Source organism: Podarcis filfolensis (assembly GCF_964270895.1).
Source record: "Podarcis filfolensis genome assembly, chromosome: 10".
Taxonomy (NCBI): Eukaryota; Metazoa; Chordata; class Lepidosauria; order Squamata; family Lacertidae; genus Podarcis; species Podarcis filfolensis.
The window spans coordinates 67,790,943-67,807,310 of NC_139612.1; the positions used below are offsets into that span (position 1 = coordinate 67,790,943).

A 16,368-nucleotide genomic window follows, 5' to 3' on the forward strand; every position below is an offset into this window, starting at 1 on the left:
CCAAAAACTCAGAGTTAAATGCCTCCTTCAGCCTTTGCTTTGGCTCCAGAATACAAATACTGATGGCCCCACATGATAAATTGGAATTGATGTAATAGAGGAAAGCCACAGCAAAGACAAGGGTGAGCTTCCCATTCTCTTGGATGGTGCCCAAGGGAGATCAGACCCTGAGGAAAGGACGCCTATTTATATCCAGTCCCTGGTGGCAAACCAGTAAATACAATCAACAAAGAGTTCTGTGGCACTTCCAAGACTAACAAATTTATCGAGGCATAAAACTTTTGTAGGACAGAGTATGTGTTCTACTCTGAGGCTCTGGCCCAGAACAGCTTGTGCTAAAATCGATTGGTTAAGAAGCCTTTAAGGTGCCACAGAACTCACAATTTTTATTTTTGCTGCAAAGGATTAATATAGTCACCCCTCTGGAATTTGTCACTGGTCAACAGAACACTTAACATGACTTCCTTTTCATACATTGGAAGGAATGGGAATAAAGTCTACTTTCCACAAAGCCACCAGTAACTTCTGCGACGGATTAAACTCAGGCATTCCACCACATCATGCAATACACAAGCTGGCTTTAAGAAATCATCTTTATCGTACTTCCAAATGCTAATGGACATCCTAGGGGAGTAACCTTCAGCTTTTCCAAGCCAAGGAAACACCTTGAACATGCATTTGGTGAGACATTTCTTAATTTTCTTTTACCATATTGGTATGGCGATAGTCCTGCAGTTGTGATCTTAGATCAGGTTGTAACCTAGTCGTGATCCCTGATCCGTGAACTGGTGACCTGTTGTCCTAAGATACATTCCACTCAACAGATTGCTGAATTGTTGTGCTAATTTGCTTTGGCTTAGGCCTGTTCCCAGATAACTGCTCTCTCTTCGTTCACACAGGCCAAACTTTGGCAGAAATAGTCCTCAGATAACATAAACCTACGCATCCATACCATTTCACAAGTCTTCTTTGCTACGGACCACATCAAGTTAGGAAAAGCCAGGCCTACCTTTTTCAGCTTGCCACTCTTGGTGCCCACGAAAGCCAGGGAGTGATTCTTATAGACATAAGCAATGACGGACGTCATCCTGTCCTTGTCTTCTGTTAAGACGGGGAGTCCTCGTACCATTTCGGATACTCCGAGTGGGGCATTCATATCCAGGCCACAGAAATTATCGTCAATTGTTAACAGCTGCAACGAAAGGGAGAGAGGGAGAGAGATAATCTCTGTTAAGGGGACAGGTTGATCTGCTGTGGGAAGCAAAGAACCTTTCTAGTTTCTCAAATATTTTGCAAGTGGGCAGTGAACAACAGGAATTGTTTTGATGTCCACAACTGAAGCTAGCTTTTCTCTTAAAAAGAGCACTGAGCAATAGGGCGGTCCCTATCAGAAAGGTAAGGTCTCAGTTTGTGGAATGCAGGTGGCACTGTGGGTTAAACCACAGAGCCTAGGGCTTGCTGATCAGAAGGTTGGCAGTTCGAATCCCCACGACGGGGTCAGCTCCCGTTGCTCAGTCCCTGCTCCTGCCAACCTAGCAGTTCGAAAGCATGTCAGAGTGCAAGTAGATAAATAGGTACCACTCCAGCGGAAAGGTACACGGCGTTTCCCTGCGCTGCTCTGGTTCCCCAGAAGAGGCTTAGTCATGCTGGCCACATGACCCAGAAGCTGTATGCCAGCTCCCTCAGCCAATAAAGCGAGATGAGCGCCGCAACCCCAGAGTCGGCCACAACTGGACCTAATGGTCAGGGGTCCCTTTACCTTTATATATGTTGGAAGCTGCCCAGAGTGGCTGGAGCAACCCACTCAGATGGGCAGGGTATATTATTATTATTATTATTATTATTATCCCTATTTTCATCGAGGGATGCTGCAGCTGTCAAGGGAGAAGGAGCAGAATGCTAGCTTTGCTCCTGGATCTGTGGTTCAACACATCCCCTGCAGCTCTGCATCCTGACATCGGCAGCTGAGTCCTCTTGCTGACATCACAGGGGATCTCTTGGCATGAGATGCCAGACAAGGATTAAAGCCATATCCTTTTTTCCTCCTCCTGATTCCACATGCACTAGGAAGCAGATTGGCAGCAGAGTGAGGAGTCCAGGTGCCAAAGAAGCCTGAGCCATTGTCTAGCAATGGCTGGAATGAGCCTCAACTGTCCTTTAAACATCTGCTTTAAAATGTACCTCTCCAGATAATTGCGATCACAGCCAAATCCACATTTTGGGAGAAGTCCTAGCTGAAGGATTAGCACCTCCTCCTGCCGTCCCTCCTCGCTTTCACTTTGGCAGTCCGTCTGCCCCTACGTCAGAGCTTAGCCAGGCGTCTTGGAAAGGAAGACCTATCACTGAATCCTACAAAAGCCCCTGCCTGAGGGACTGGGGCTGCCACTGGCCGGCTGTAAATCTGTGATCAGCTCGCTTTATTCCTTTGGTTACTTGGGGAACTATAATTCGCTCATTTGATCGCTGTGCTTCTTCCAACATCAAACATCGCCTTGCGGAGAATGAAAGAGCCAGGGTGAACTATTGAGATCATCTCTTAGTTCAACCCCACTCTTCACTGCAAGGGCCTCTAGCCAATGTTGGTCCTACTTAGAGGAGACTCACTGAAATGAATACACATTTATTAAGGGGTTGTTGGACTAGGTGACCCTCATAGTCCCTTCCAACTCTATGGTGCTGTGATTCTATGGCTCTAATTAGGTTTATTGATTCAGTTGGTCTACTCTGAGTAAAGTGTGGTTGAATACAACCCTGGATCTCCAATGCAGGATGCAGCTCACTCATAGAATCATAAAACTGTAGAGTTGGAAGGGACCACTACAGTCATCTAGTCCAACTCGCTGCCCTGCGCACTAATTACAGAATTTTTTGTTTGCCTGTGCAATTTCATTTTCTTAAGTATTTGCTGAGAATTTCATTATGCAACTTTTCTTGTGTCCATCCTTTAAGTGGGGTGGGCACAAGACTTTTTAAATACAGGCAGCAACCGTTTTAGGCGCGACTGCGCACGTGCGCATCGCACCAAACCTGAAAGTGACCCAAAAATGTCACGGAAACGTCACTAAAAAGGGTGGGGGGGAATGGGGCACTGTGTTTTCAGGCTTCTTCAATTGTGTTTCAATTATATGCAATTTCACGTAAATTGGGAGTTGGCAGTATACTACAGCCATACCTTGGGTTGCGATGCTTCAGGTTGCGTTTTTTCGGGTTGCGGACCGCCGAAACCCAGAAGTACCGGAACATGTTACTTCCGGGTTTCGGCGGCCACGCATGCACAGAAGCGCTAAATTGCAGGTTGCATACACTGCAGGTTGCGGATGTGCATCCCGCACGGATCACGTTCGCAACCCGAACGTCCACCGTACTGGGTGATTATTTTAGTGTTTTAGTTTATTGCTCTTTTAAACTGGCTGTCACACTCTGCCTACAGAGAAATCACTGACAGTTAATTTGGCAGTCAACCAATGCTTCCATCCTGCCAGTCCATGGAATCATCAGGTGACCTCAGAGAGCCAATCCCACACTGCTGCCTCTTCCATAGCCCCAAGGTCTGCACATTCTCTCAGTTTGGGCAGTTCATTGCTGAGAGACGATGTTGAAGTATTCCCATATGCTCCTGAGTTACTTCTCTGCCTACCTGCTCATCTTTTCACTCAGGGTACTTGCCACCTCTCCATGGAAAGGGCTTGGATCCTGGCACCCAAGAGTTTGCTTATTTTAATAACATTTATTCAAAGGTTACACTACAGCTTTGTCCGCTGCCATAATATCACAGAATGATCACTCTAGTCCTCAATCCCACATCACTGTCATGTTGGCTTGCTGAATATCCTCACTAGGAACCCAGCTACCAATCAGGATGGCTAGACATTTTCAATCAATATATCCCCTCCACAGACACATCTGTGATGATGATGATGGCAATAAAATATCCTGTCTGTCCTTCTTCAATAAAATAGAAAAAGGGAGACCAGATCATGTCAAAGGTGGTTTTTAGGTTTTTTTGGTGTGCTTTTTTGGAAATGCCTTTGATTAGTCACCGATGGTATGTGAGGCATTCTGACGTTATCAATTCAAGCCTCTGTTGGTATTCTAAAACGGCCTCGGCCCAGTATACCTGAAGGAGCGTCTCCACGACCTCCAACTCCACCGTTCTGCCTGGATACTGAGGTCCAGCTCCGAGGCCCTTCTGGCAGTTCCCTCCCTGCAAGAAGTGAGGTTACAGGGAGCCAGGCTGAGGGCCTTCTTAGTAGTGGTGCTGGCCCTTTGGAACGCCCTCCCACCAGATGTCAAAGAGATAAACAACTCCCTGACTTTTAGAAGACATCTGAAGGCAGTCCTGTTTAGGGTAATTTTTAATGTTTGATGTTTTATCGCTTTAATAATAATAATATTATAATACTGTAATAATAATATTATGTTGGGAGCTGCCCAGAGTGGCTGAGGAAACCCAGCCAGATGGGCGGCGTAAAAATAATAAATTATTATTATTATTTGAGGTGTCCTCCCATCACTGGGCAATAACTAGTCTAGCTGCTGTGGACAGGAAGGCAATTAATTCTTTAGATGTAAGGGTAGAATTTGGGGTCAAATCTAGTGATAATATGGCAAGTGCCGAATTGGAAAGGAAAAATAGATGGTTTGGTGATTTTGGAGGCCAGGTAAAAAACTTTTCGCCGAAAGGCATGGACCTTTCATCCAACAGTTAACACGAAAACGTAACTCCGGTCTTAGCCCACTGGTACCCTCATTCCATCAGGTCTCCAGCAAGATAATGGGAGTTGGATGGGGAGACGCCGTTCAGAGCTGCATCCTAATCACACACCGCATGTCATTCGTGCCAGCACAGCAGTGGTTACCGTGCAATTACATGCCACCATGTATAAGTGACAATGCAGTTACAGCTACTTTACCAATTACAGGGGAATTGCAACCCTGAAGCTAAGAGGTTTTTCACTCAGATGTAATTTAGGCAAGAACAGAAGAGAGAATGAAGTTGCTCAAATTTACTGGGAGTTGTGTCTGTGGCTGCTCAGGTTTTTATTTTTATTTTTTTTTTGCATCAGATCAAGGAGCGGTGTCAAGTTTCCAGAGAACTATAGAATCTTAATGTGCCACAGACTTCGTCGCCTGTCTTTGCTATCACCACACTTCCCAACATATGGCTTCAGGCAATAATATAGCATGTACCATGCGTCGTAAAATGTGCAATTTCCTGGAAGGAAGGCTGCATTTCTCTTAGACCAAAGGTTTCCTTCCTGGTGAGTCAAGCAAGCCTTTCATGGGTTACGTTTCATGAGCAAAAGCAAAGACCGCGTTAGTTTTCCAGGAGTAAAGTACACTTTTTAAGAGCATTTGATCCGAGGCGGCATAGAACTCCTTTTGGGGCTATATCAGCACTACAAACATATCAAATGTGTACCTGCTGAACTGTCATGGCTGCCAGAGAACCCTAGAAATTGTATTTAACAATAGTGCTGGAAATTGTATGTTGGGGAAATATTTCCAGCACCTCAGAACTGCAGTTACCATAGTTCCCTGAGTAGTTGAAATAACCATTAATTGTTAGTGTGTGGCAACTCTTCGAATATCATAATTGTCTCTTCTACAAGCGAAACATAGCAAACTTCTTCAACCTTTCCTCTTAGTCATGTGAGGGCTTGCTTCTCCACCACCTGCCAGAAAACTATCTGCTCTCTCTCTCTCTCTCTGGTAGGTAAAAGGTAAAGGTAAAGGACCCGGGGACGCTTAACTCCAGTCAAAGGCAACTGTGGGGTTGCGGCGCTCATCTCACTTTCAGGCTGAGGGAGCTGGCGTTTGTCCACAGACAGCTTTCTGGGTCATGTGGCCAGCATGTCTAAACCGCTTCTGGCGCAACGGGACACCGTGATGGAAGCCAAAGCGCACAGAAACACCGTTCACTTTCCCGCCACAGTGGTACCTATTTATCTACTTGCACTGGAGTGCTTTTGAACTGCTAGGTTGGAAGGAGCTGGGACCGAGCAACAGGAGCTCAACCCGTCACTGGGATTCTAACCGCCGACCTTCTGATCAGCAAGCCCAAGAGGCTCAGTGGTTTAGACCACAGCACCACCCGGTAGGTAGGGTAGCAGGGAAGGCTTAGAAGAAGCTTGGCTTATCAACTGGCATAAGGGGCAGGATGGTGTGATCCAAAAGCAGAAGCAGCTGCTGCTTTTCAGGACAAGGAGGTGTGCACTGTAACTGCAACTACATTAGCAGGTGGAATGTAGAGCTGGAAACAGGGACGAGCAAATCTGTCCGTTTTTGTTTATCTCAGTTTCCCATTTGTCCAGTTATAGGTTCAATTTCCCACATTACCATCTCAGTTCGACAATTCAAAGCAAAACAAAAAAAAATCCATGTCTTTGTGTTTTTTATCTTGTATCTTGATGCTGTGAACTGCCTTGAGATGTTAAGATGAAGGTCTGCATACAAATTAAATAAATAAACTGCAAAATTCAGAGGAGTACGAATTTTGTAGGAGAGCTGTTTCACTTCTTGCTTTGTTTCGGAAAGTGGAAGCTGAAGACTGAATCAAATTTCTCCCCCAGCCTTAGCTGAAAAAGACATCGAGATACAATCCAGATGCTACTCCTCTTTTAAAGATCAAGTGTGCCCAGAATGAACCCAACCAATTTCTTGCTGGGTCCTGTCACAGAGGTGAATAGTGGGAAAGACACTTTCCACCCTGGTCTCCCTTTTCCAGCACTCCATAGCAAGAAAGTTCTTCATAAGTGCCAACCCAAATCCTTCTAGATGAAGTTTCTTTCTGCAGCTACCCCTTTCCATCGCACCCTGGAGTTTTGCCCCATGCCATCCAAATCCATAGTTCCCATTTCAGGCTTTCAGCTCCGTTTGTGTCACCTGCAAATGCTCAGGTACCGTCACTCCGAATCCATCGTACGGAAGCGAACACACCTCAAAGCAAGCCCAGGTGCAGCTGGAAACCTGGCACTAAGGCAGCCTCTGCCGAAGAGCAATTAGCATAATTATTATTTTGTTTTGCAGGCAAAATTGCGACTTGGGCTCCTAAGCGCCTCGGCGCGTGTGACAACAGTGCTTGATAAAATTTCAAAACAACAACAGAGAACGTTTGGCTTGGCATTTCTGAAGCATCTTGGCCTACCTTGAGATTCCTCAGCAAACTGGCAAGCATCCCTGAGTTATCAGGGGTGTAGCGAAGCAGCCGTTGCTGTGGCAAGTGCTGCAATGAAGGTGCCTATCGGGCCATTCACGAGTTAAAAGTCTGATCCTAACCATGTTATGTCAGAAGTAAGCCCTATGGGTTTCAATGGGATTTACTCCGACATAGTTATGTGCAGCTTTAAGTGGGACATGTGCAGCTTATTCCCATTTGTTTCAACAGGTCTCTCTCACACTAAACATTCCCAGCATATGGGGCCCTGACAGGGAACGTGAAAAACCTCTGCTGTTTGCAATAGGTAAAGATAAAGGGACTCCTGACCATTAGGTCCAGTCATGGCCGACTCTGGGGTTGCGGTGCTCATCTCACTTTATTGGCCAAGGGAGCCGGCAAACAGCTTCCAGGTCATGTGGCCAGCATGACTAAGCCGCTTCTGGCGAACCAGAGCAGCACACTGAAATGCCGTTTACCTTCCCACCGGAGCAGTACCTATTTATCTACTTGCACTTTTTGGTGTGCTTTCGAACTGCTAGGTTGGCAGAAGCAGGGACCGAGCAATGGGAGCTCCCCCCATCACGGGGATTTGAACCAACGACCTTCTGATCGGCAAGCCCTAGGCTCTGTGGTTTAACCCACAGTGCCACCCACGTCTCAGCTGTTTGCAATACCTCTTCTCTTATTTCGGTACTTAATACCCCCCATCAGTGCAAAATTGCACTTCTCTATGGGACACTTATCTATGCATGTGGGAATACAATTATTATTGTTTTTTAAGGATAATGATCTTATAAGCTGTTGTTCTGCAAATTAGTTCACATCAAAACATTAGCGTGCATGGTTCCCAACTGGAAGGTACAGAGACTGAGTTTAATTTTCACACTGTTTCTGGTTTAGAAACAAAATCTCTTAACTCTGACCTAGAGGAGGAGCTGTGGTCTTTTCTCTATCGAACTGAACCTCAGAGAGGATTGAGAAACATCAAGGTCAGGCATAGGCAAACTTGGCCCTCCAGATGTTTTGTGACTACAACTCCCATCGTCCTTAGCTAACAGGACCAGTGATCAGGGATGATGGGAGTTGTAGTCCCAAAACATCTGGAGGGCCGAGTTTGCCTATGCCTGATCACGGTTCAAAGCCTCTTTGAGGCCCAGTGTGATATTAGAGAAATGCCCTGTGCTTCTTCTGAACCTGGAAAAGGTCCTCAAACCTAGTTTGGAAAGGCTCCGAATATGGGAAGAAAGCTCATTATGAGTGCCTCTGAGATTGGGCGCAAAGTCTGGGAAAAGCAGAACCTTTTTTAAAAAAGAAAAAAGAAAAAAATGTGCTTGCCACTGGTTGCAAGCAATTATGCATGCTCCTGACATTGCCAGATCCAGGGTGCTTCTCTGTAGCTGTGATGATGCAACTTCCACTGTCAAAAAACAACAACCTCGCTGCATCCCTAGCCCTAAGCGATTTCAGACGGCATCTGCTAGGATGGTGTGTGGGTGTTGCTTCTGTTTTAACAAAGTACAAAAACTTGTGAAGGCAAGCAGAGTTCCCACCCACACCCTCCCTTTGCAGATGTCACAGCCCTGGGGTCGGAGAGGGATTTGGCTGGAGCTAAATCCAGTTGAGCCCATTACCACACTGCTCAACAGAATGATTATTGTGCAAAACTCGAGTCGCGCCGCAGCCCCCAGACCAGCGGTGCTTTAAATAGCACCCAAACGTCTCTGTGAAGGAGCCTCTGATACTTTGCTTCCAGCCCCCCAGTTCTGTTTCCTTTTCACTTGGTTTAAAGAAGAAGGGAAGGGGGCAAAAAAGCCTCTTGCGTAACGATTCCCTTCAGCTTACTAACTGGCAAAGCAACATAACAGCAAGGCAATGTGAGGTCAGGTTTGGCTATAAGCGGCATGTAAACAACAGCACGGAGGAGCATGCAGGAAACCGCCAGCAAGGCCACATGTGACAAAAACCTACTGAACCACATACGAAAGCAGCCGGGGTCCCCTGCAGCAATGCCAGGCACAGCATCTAAAATCAACTCCTTCCCAAGTAAATCTAATCGGTCGTGAGGCGTACGGCGAAGAATTACTTGCAGCTGCCAAGGGAAAGCTCTGAAAAACTCGGGCTGGGGAGGAAGGTTTGGGGAGAGGGGAACAGGCAAAGAACGGATCCCCTGGGCAAAGTTCACCTGCACGAGGAGCTGATTAGGATCGCCGTCCTGTTCTGGGCGAGAACGTATCTGCCCTGGGGTGGTGGGCCAATCGCACAAAGAGCAGGCTTAATATAGGCTCCGCAGAGAGGGCATCAGGGAGGAGGCTTTTGCCTGAAATATCTCAGACACAATAGCACCAGTCAGCCGCCCCAGGCCCTGTTCCACCCTGAATGAGCATGTTGTGTGAGAAGGGTCAAGGGGGGGGAACAAGAAGTCAAGGCACAGCGATGCTTTAAGTTGGGAAGGCTTGGCAAGCGGCCAGTTAAAGGGGCAGGCCGGTTTTCGGGACTCCTTTTCCCTCTGCAATGTCTTATTTGAGCACACCATCATCCTCATATCCATCAGCCTCACTCAGAAAGCCTGGATACAGAAGAACCTCTTAGAGGTGGCCTCATATAGGCAGCATTTCATTGCTGTTCAAACAGGCATTGCAGGCTTACGAAGCGCTATGAAAGCTTGCAGACCTACTTGATCCGAAATAACAGTGAATCGAAGTGTGCACAGCGCAGGCAATGATAACTCTGCTGTTCACCCTACAACTTTGTTGAAATTTACTGCCTGCCTTCAGCCATAATTGGCTCTATGATGTCAGACAGGGCTGACCCAGAAGCACTTTCCCGCACAGAAATCTTCCTTTTTTATATAATACTTGAAGCCAAAATGAAAAAGGCGTAAAACCAGTGTTGAGCTGAAAGTTCTCAAAGGATAACTTTCAGCTCAAAGTTACAGGGAGCTTAAGAGGGTGAAAGGGGAATCAAAAGTGCTAATTTCATAGAGTTGTGGATTTAGAATCACCTAGTCCAACCCCCTACAATGCAGGAATATGAAGATGTTCCATACAGGGATTGAACCTGCAACCTTGGTATTATCAGTGCCATCAGAAGAAGAAGAAGAGGAGGAGGAGGAGGAGGAGGAGGAATTTGGACTTGATACCCCGCCTTTTACTCCCCTTAAGGAGTCTCAAAGCGGCTAACATTCTCCTTTCCCTTCTTCCCCCACAACAAACACTCTGTGAGGTGAGTGAGGCTGAGAGACTTCAGAGAAGTGTGATGGCCCAAGGTCACCCAGCAGCTGCATGTGGAGGAGCGGGGAAGCGAACCCAGTTCACCAGATTACGAGTCCACCGCTCTTAACCACTACACCATGCTGGGTCTCAGTGCCTAACCAATTGAGCTATTCAGGCTCCCAACTGCCCCCTTGCTTTGCTGCTGCCAGTTCTGCAATGACAGGTCCCCTTGATCCCAGTCCCACCATTGACCTATGGAGGATCTGAATTCAGAGGAACTCCAGGTCACCCAGGGAAGAGCGCTCAGCGCCCTCTGCTGCACCCTCCCAGCCTGAGGACATGGCTTTCTCTGATTCTGGGGAAGACTCTCTTGTGGCTTCTCCTTCTTCATAGCCACAAATGTGACTGCGGAACCAGCTATGGACCCCCAGAGGGCTGCAGCCAGCCATCCCTGGGTGGTGGAGTCACTGGAAGGAAAATACCCTGCCAGTCGTTGTAAGCCCTCGGTCCTTCACTGAGACATCATCCATAGCCTAGACAACATATTCCATAGCTCTGCCAACAGGGCCGACTGGGAGCTGTCCGGCATTCTGACTGGGACTTAACCTACCCTGGTGGGGCTTGACTTGCCCAGACTTGACCTGAATGGCAGAGCAGTCCTTTCTCTTGTCTGCCATGGATAGCCTTTGCCTCCATGAATTTGCCCAGTCCTCTTTTAAAGCCACCCAAGTTGGTGACTTCTCACTACCTCTTCGTTATGTATATTTTAGGGTCCAGGTGAAAACATTCCTTTTCAACCAAGCCTTTGGCTGATTAATATTCTACAGCCTTTTAAATGTGTCTGTGGAAAGAGGGGGGTTTGCTGTTTTGTTTTAATTATTTACTTGTGTTTTTATCTTGTAGTTTATACCGTGAACTGCTATGAGATACTAGGACGAAGGGTGGTGTATAAATTTGATTCGATCAATTAATAATACAGGTGGGAAGAGCATGGTTGCACTTGCAACAAGTGCATTAAAATCCAGTCTCTAAAAAGTCCTGAATGCACCTCTTTTCTTCATTTGAATTTATACAACTGGCCACACAATTGTATTTTATTTTTAATGAGGCTTCTTGGCTTCTAAACCAGCTGTTGCCAACCAGGAGTCCTCTAGAAGTTTTGGACTACAAATCCCATCAGTGCTCCCACCAGGGACTGATGGGAATTGTAGTCCAAAACACCTCGAGAGCACCAGGCCCTCCAAGACTGTTCTAAACTGCAGGCAACCCCTCTTCCATACACAGCATGTTCCTCCCAGCTGATGAGAAAACAGCACAGCATGGATGAGTTACCAACTTCCCGTTTGACTGGCTTGACTCTAGTAGTCACAGCTGCCATTCTGGCTCAGCAGCAAAGCGTTCCAGCTTGCTGCAGAAACTGCAGACGCCGGGGCTTCAGCTTGATATTTCACTCTCTTGGTTCCCGCCCCCTGCCCTTCCAGCCCGAGCAGCAAAACGCAGCCCTGATCCCTTCCTCCTTTGCAATTATTTGTGCTCATGCCGCACTCCATTACAGCCAGGGACAAGGATGCGGCCAGTCGGAATAGAGGCCCCGGACAAGCCATTACTCTGGGAAGGGAGTGCAAACAGCCAGGCGGAGGGGCATGGATGATTTCCAGAGCCATTTACCGCTGCACTAAAGCAAAAAGGTGGAGGAGAAAGGAATAGCATGTGTTAGGTGAATGCCTGCTTGGGTTTTCAACAGGTGGGCCCATTGTACGCAACAGAAGGAGACTGGCGACATGTTTTTGGCACGGGGCATGCAAAAGCTCTCACATTCTTGGAGCAATTCAAAATTAAATGTGTGGCCATCTTGACTCTGAAAAGCCCTTTTAGCACTTATTCAAGGAAGCCCTGAGAACAGGGACAAAGTGCTTGTTCTAAAAGCAGTAGCAGCTGCAGTCCCCATTGCTTTGCCCTGAGGAATAGCCCAGTCGGTAAAGCATGAGATTTTTCATCTCAGGGTCATGGGGGTGAGCTGCACACTGAGTGAAATGTTCCTACATTGCATGGGGTTGGACTACTAGATGATTCTTGTGCCGCCTTCCAACTTACTTCTATGATTCTATGATTCTTAGTGTTTTCCCTCTACCTCTTCAGGCCCAAGCTGCCAGGATAAGGACAGGGAGCACTGCCCTCGCTCTGACTTGACTTCAACGTTATCCTATCTAGGAAATCAGATGTCACGAAGCCAACTCAGAGGGAGGGTAGCCATGTTTTAAAAGGGTGCTAAGCAGTGGCAGGGAGCAGCAGGTTGCAGGAAACAAGGCAGCCGTGGACAGGAGGCAAAGACGAGTGAGTGAAGAAAGTCATCAAAAGGATGGTTTTCATGTTTTGTTTTACCCACCTCAAGCTCTGTAGCCTGGTGACTACACCAGCCTCCCTTCTCTGCCTGAGACCTGGCAGCCTTCTCGTCCTTATCCTCTACTGCAGCGGTTCTCAACCTGTGGGTCCCCAGATGTTGTTGGACTACAACTCCCATTATCCCTGAGCTCTGGCCTTGCTAGCTAGGGGTGATGGGAGTTGTAGTTCAACAAGATCTGGGGACCCACAGGTTGAGAACCGCTGCTCTAGTGCTTAGAGTGCTGGACTAGGATCTAGGAAACCAGGGTTCAAATCCCTGCTCAGCCATGAAGCTCACTGAGTTACACTGGGCCCGACACTCACCCTCAGCCTAAGCTGCCTCACAGGGTTGTTGTGAGGATTTAAATGGTGGACAGAGATCCATGTATGTCACCTGGAGCTCCTTGGAGAAATAGGGGGCATATAAATGAAATAAAGAAATAAAATAAAGCTGGCAACCACCATTAAGATATCCCAGAATGCCCTGCTTGGAAGAGCATAGGGGGTGGGGGGTAGAGAATGGCATCCCTGAACTGCCATTCCCATCTCCACTACCACAAAGGGAAAAAATGGCCTTCAGAATGGGGCATTCTGGGAAAAAGAAAAAATGGGTGGTACCGTATTTACCGCTCTATAAGACGCATTTTCTCCCCTCCTAAAAAGTAAGGGGAAATGTGTGTGCATCTTATGGAGCGAATGCAGGCTTTGCGGGCTAAGCCAGAAGCCAGAACAGTGAGAGGGAGTGCTGCACAGCGCTCCCTCTAGCTGTTCTAGCTTCTGGTTTAGCCGCGCGCAGCCTCCGCAGGGCAGTGGAGAGCCTTCATCCCGCTCCCCTGCGGAGGCTTCGCACAGCTATCCCTGGCTTTTGTGGGAGGTGGGGGAAGGGACAGAGCCGCGTGCTCTGTCCCTCACCTCACCTCCCAGAAAAGCCCCCAAGAGCCACGCTCCCTTTAAAGAGCGCACGGCTCTTGCAGGAGGTCAGAGAAAAGCCAGGAGGCTTGCTTTCACTGAAGCAATCGTGCACCGATCCCGCTTGCTCTCCTTGCTTCAGGGATAGCCCCGCAAAGCCTCCTGAGTGAAGAGGGAGGAGTGCTCCCTCTTCGCTCAGGAGGCTTCTTATTTCTTGTTTTCCTCCCTTAAAAAGTCTTATGGTCGGGTGCGTCTTATAATGCGAAAAATATGGTATCTTGCTGCCGAATTTTTGAAAATGGGGCTGCCAAATGGAGGAAGATGGCGGTTTGACACAGTTCAAAATAATTCCCCTCCCAAACTGCACCCACAGACTTGCATGATGTGTCCCCCCTCACTTCCATCACCACCATTCCTGGCTCAAAGGACAACCGAGGGTTTCTAGTTAGCATCCTGACTTACTGCACTGCTGCAGCGGATATCCTTCACTTTAAGCCAGGCCAAATCCAAAGTGCCTTCGCCCCTATAGCAGGACTGCAGCCTGTCTTTGATGCGGTCGTTAATTCTTTTCAGAGCAAAGATGCACAGGGCCGACTCATCCAAGGACTTCATCTTCCTCTTCTGCCCCTTGGAGAAGACGGTGAAGAGGACGTCGTCCTCCGGCCTGATGCCCAGTGACCTGGCCAAGATGGCTCCTGCCTTGGACAGGTAGGCCGCCTGCAGCAATCGGTATTCCACCCCGTTCTTCTCGCAGCCAATGGGCACTTCGACATACGAGTTGAAGGCCGTGTCCTCTTTGCACAGGCGGACCAGCTTGGAGGTGTAGACTTGCTCCTTAGTGGTGGAGCCCGGAGGAGAAATCATCTCAGGTTGGAGGGTGAGAAAGTAGACGAAATTACCACTGCTGAAGCCATAGATGTAGTATATGTCGAAGTCAGGGATGATGGTGAACGTATCCGACGGGATCTTGATCATGGAGGCCACAAACTCATCGTGGAAAACGTAAGCAAACATCCCTTCTGCCTCAGAGTTCTTGGGGAGCTTTCTGCTAGAAATTGTGGGGAAGTACTCTGGCTTGCCATCCACTGCAGTAGCAATGAAGAGCTTGTCATCCATGTTGTTGTAAGAGACTATCACCCCAAAAACCGAGCCGCTCTCGTTCACCCCAGAGAGGTAGTGTTCCTTGTTGTGGAAGGGCTCTCCGAGCTTAAACAGGTCGTCCAACCTCAAGAGTTTGCAGATGCCCTGGTACAGGCTTCCGCAAGCAATCAGCCTGTTCTCCTTGTAGTCTATGAGGAGCATCTTATTGATGTTGTTTGTGGACTTCAAGGGTTCGTTGCAAGGCTGGACCAGTTTGGGAGGGTAGCACTTTGGGTTGTCGCTATCCGGGCCCGTCTGGTGAAACGTCAGCATCTGCAGATCGCTGGAGAGTTTGTAGATCCAATTGACGGCCCCCAGGTAGATGTTGCCTCTCCTCTCGTCCACCACCAAGTGGTTGAAAAGCACGTCCGCCGTTTCCACAGTGAAGGTGAGGAAAGGTCTTTTTGGGTTGGAAGGCTGCTGCCTCGCAGTGGAAGGCAGCATCACGGCGCAGGGAAGGAGGTGCAGGACGAGGCAAGTCCACCTCCACGTGTCTCCCGACATGGTTACAAAAAAAAAAGAGTTTTGTATTCCTAGAGCGGCAGGAAGTGACGTTAGAGGTGTGAGCGTTCTCAGAGTGCCGACCCTCCGGTGGAGATTATCCTAAGGGGAAAAGGGGTGGGGGAGAGAGAGGGGGAGAAAGAAACATTATTGAGAAGCATGTCCCCAACCTCCCTACTTCAAAAACCATGCCATCATCAGAGAAAGCTTCTTTAATTGCTAATCCTCGCCTTTTCATCTCTGCAGCAAGGCTGGCACAAAGGGAGCCCCCTCAAACGATGAGATGCCAAGGCAGAATAAGCAAGCAGCCAGGCTCGTTGTCAAAACAGCAGAGGATATACTAGGAGGGCGAGAAAAGCAGGCGGAGGTACAGATTAAACAAAGCGCCTTTCAGGGCAGCAGCCTAGTACCATGAAGAGTACTAATGGTACTAAAAGGTAAAGGTACCCCTGCCCGTACGGGCCAGTCTTGACAGACTCTAGGGTTGTGCGCTCATCTCACTCTAGAGGCCGGGAGCCGGCGCCGTCCGCAGACACTTCCGGGTCACGTGGCCAGTGTGACATTGCTGCTCTGGTGAGCCTGCACCAGCGCAGCTCACGGAACGCCATTTACCTTCCTGCTATAAAGCAGTACCTATTTATCTACTTGCACTTAAGGGTGCTTTCGAACTGCTAGGTGGGCAGGAGCTGGGACTGAACGACGGGAGCTCACCCCGCCGCGGGGATTCGAACCGCCGACCATACGATCGGCAAGTCCTAGGCACTGTGGTTTTACCCACAGCGCCACCCGCGTCCCTTTTACTAATGGTACTATTTAGGTGTTAAAGGTAAAGGTACCCCTGACAATTAGTCCAGTCGTGAATGACTCTAGGGTTGCGGTGGTCATCTCGCTCATTTCGCAGACAGTATTTCTGAGTCATGTGGCCAGCATGACTAAGCCACTACTGCTGAAGTCAGAGCAGCGCACGGAAACACCGTTTACCTTCCCGCCAGAGTGGTACCTATTTATCTACTTGCACTGAGTGCTTTCAAACTGCTAGGTTGGCAGGAGCAGGGACCGAGCAAC

The 16,368-nt window shown here is 48.3% G+C and overlaps 1 protein-coding gene across 2 annotated transcripts in view; it reads right to left on the reverse strand.

The window, feature by feature from the left end:
• Positions 1 to 16,368, reverse strand: part of PLXNA4 (plexin A4) — a 580,684-nt gene that overhangs the window by 513,371 nt on the left and 50,945 nt on the right. For both annotated transcript variants that reach the window (XM_083572528.1, XM_083572529.1), the window contains exons 2-3: positions 14,125 to 15,405; positions 1,010 to 1,192 (exon numbers count right to left, since the gene is read on the reverse strand). In XM_083572528.1, the coding sequence (XP_083428654.1) occupies positions 1,010 to 1,192; positions 14,125 to 15,306 (1,365 nt within the window). In that variant the 5' untranslated portion in view covers positions 15,307 to 15,405. The remainder of the gene's footprint in view (positions 1 to 1,009; positions 1,193 to 14,124; positions 15,406 to 16,368) is intronic.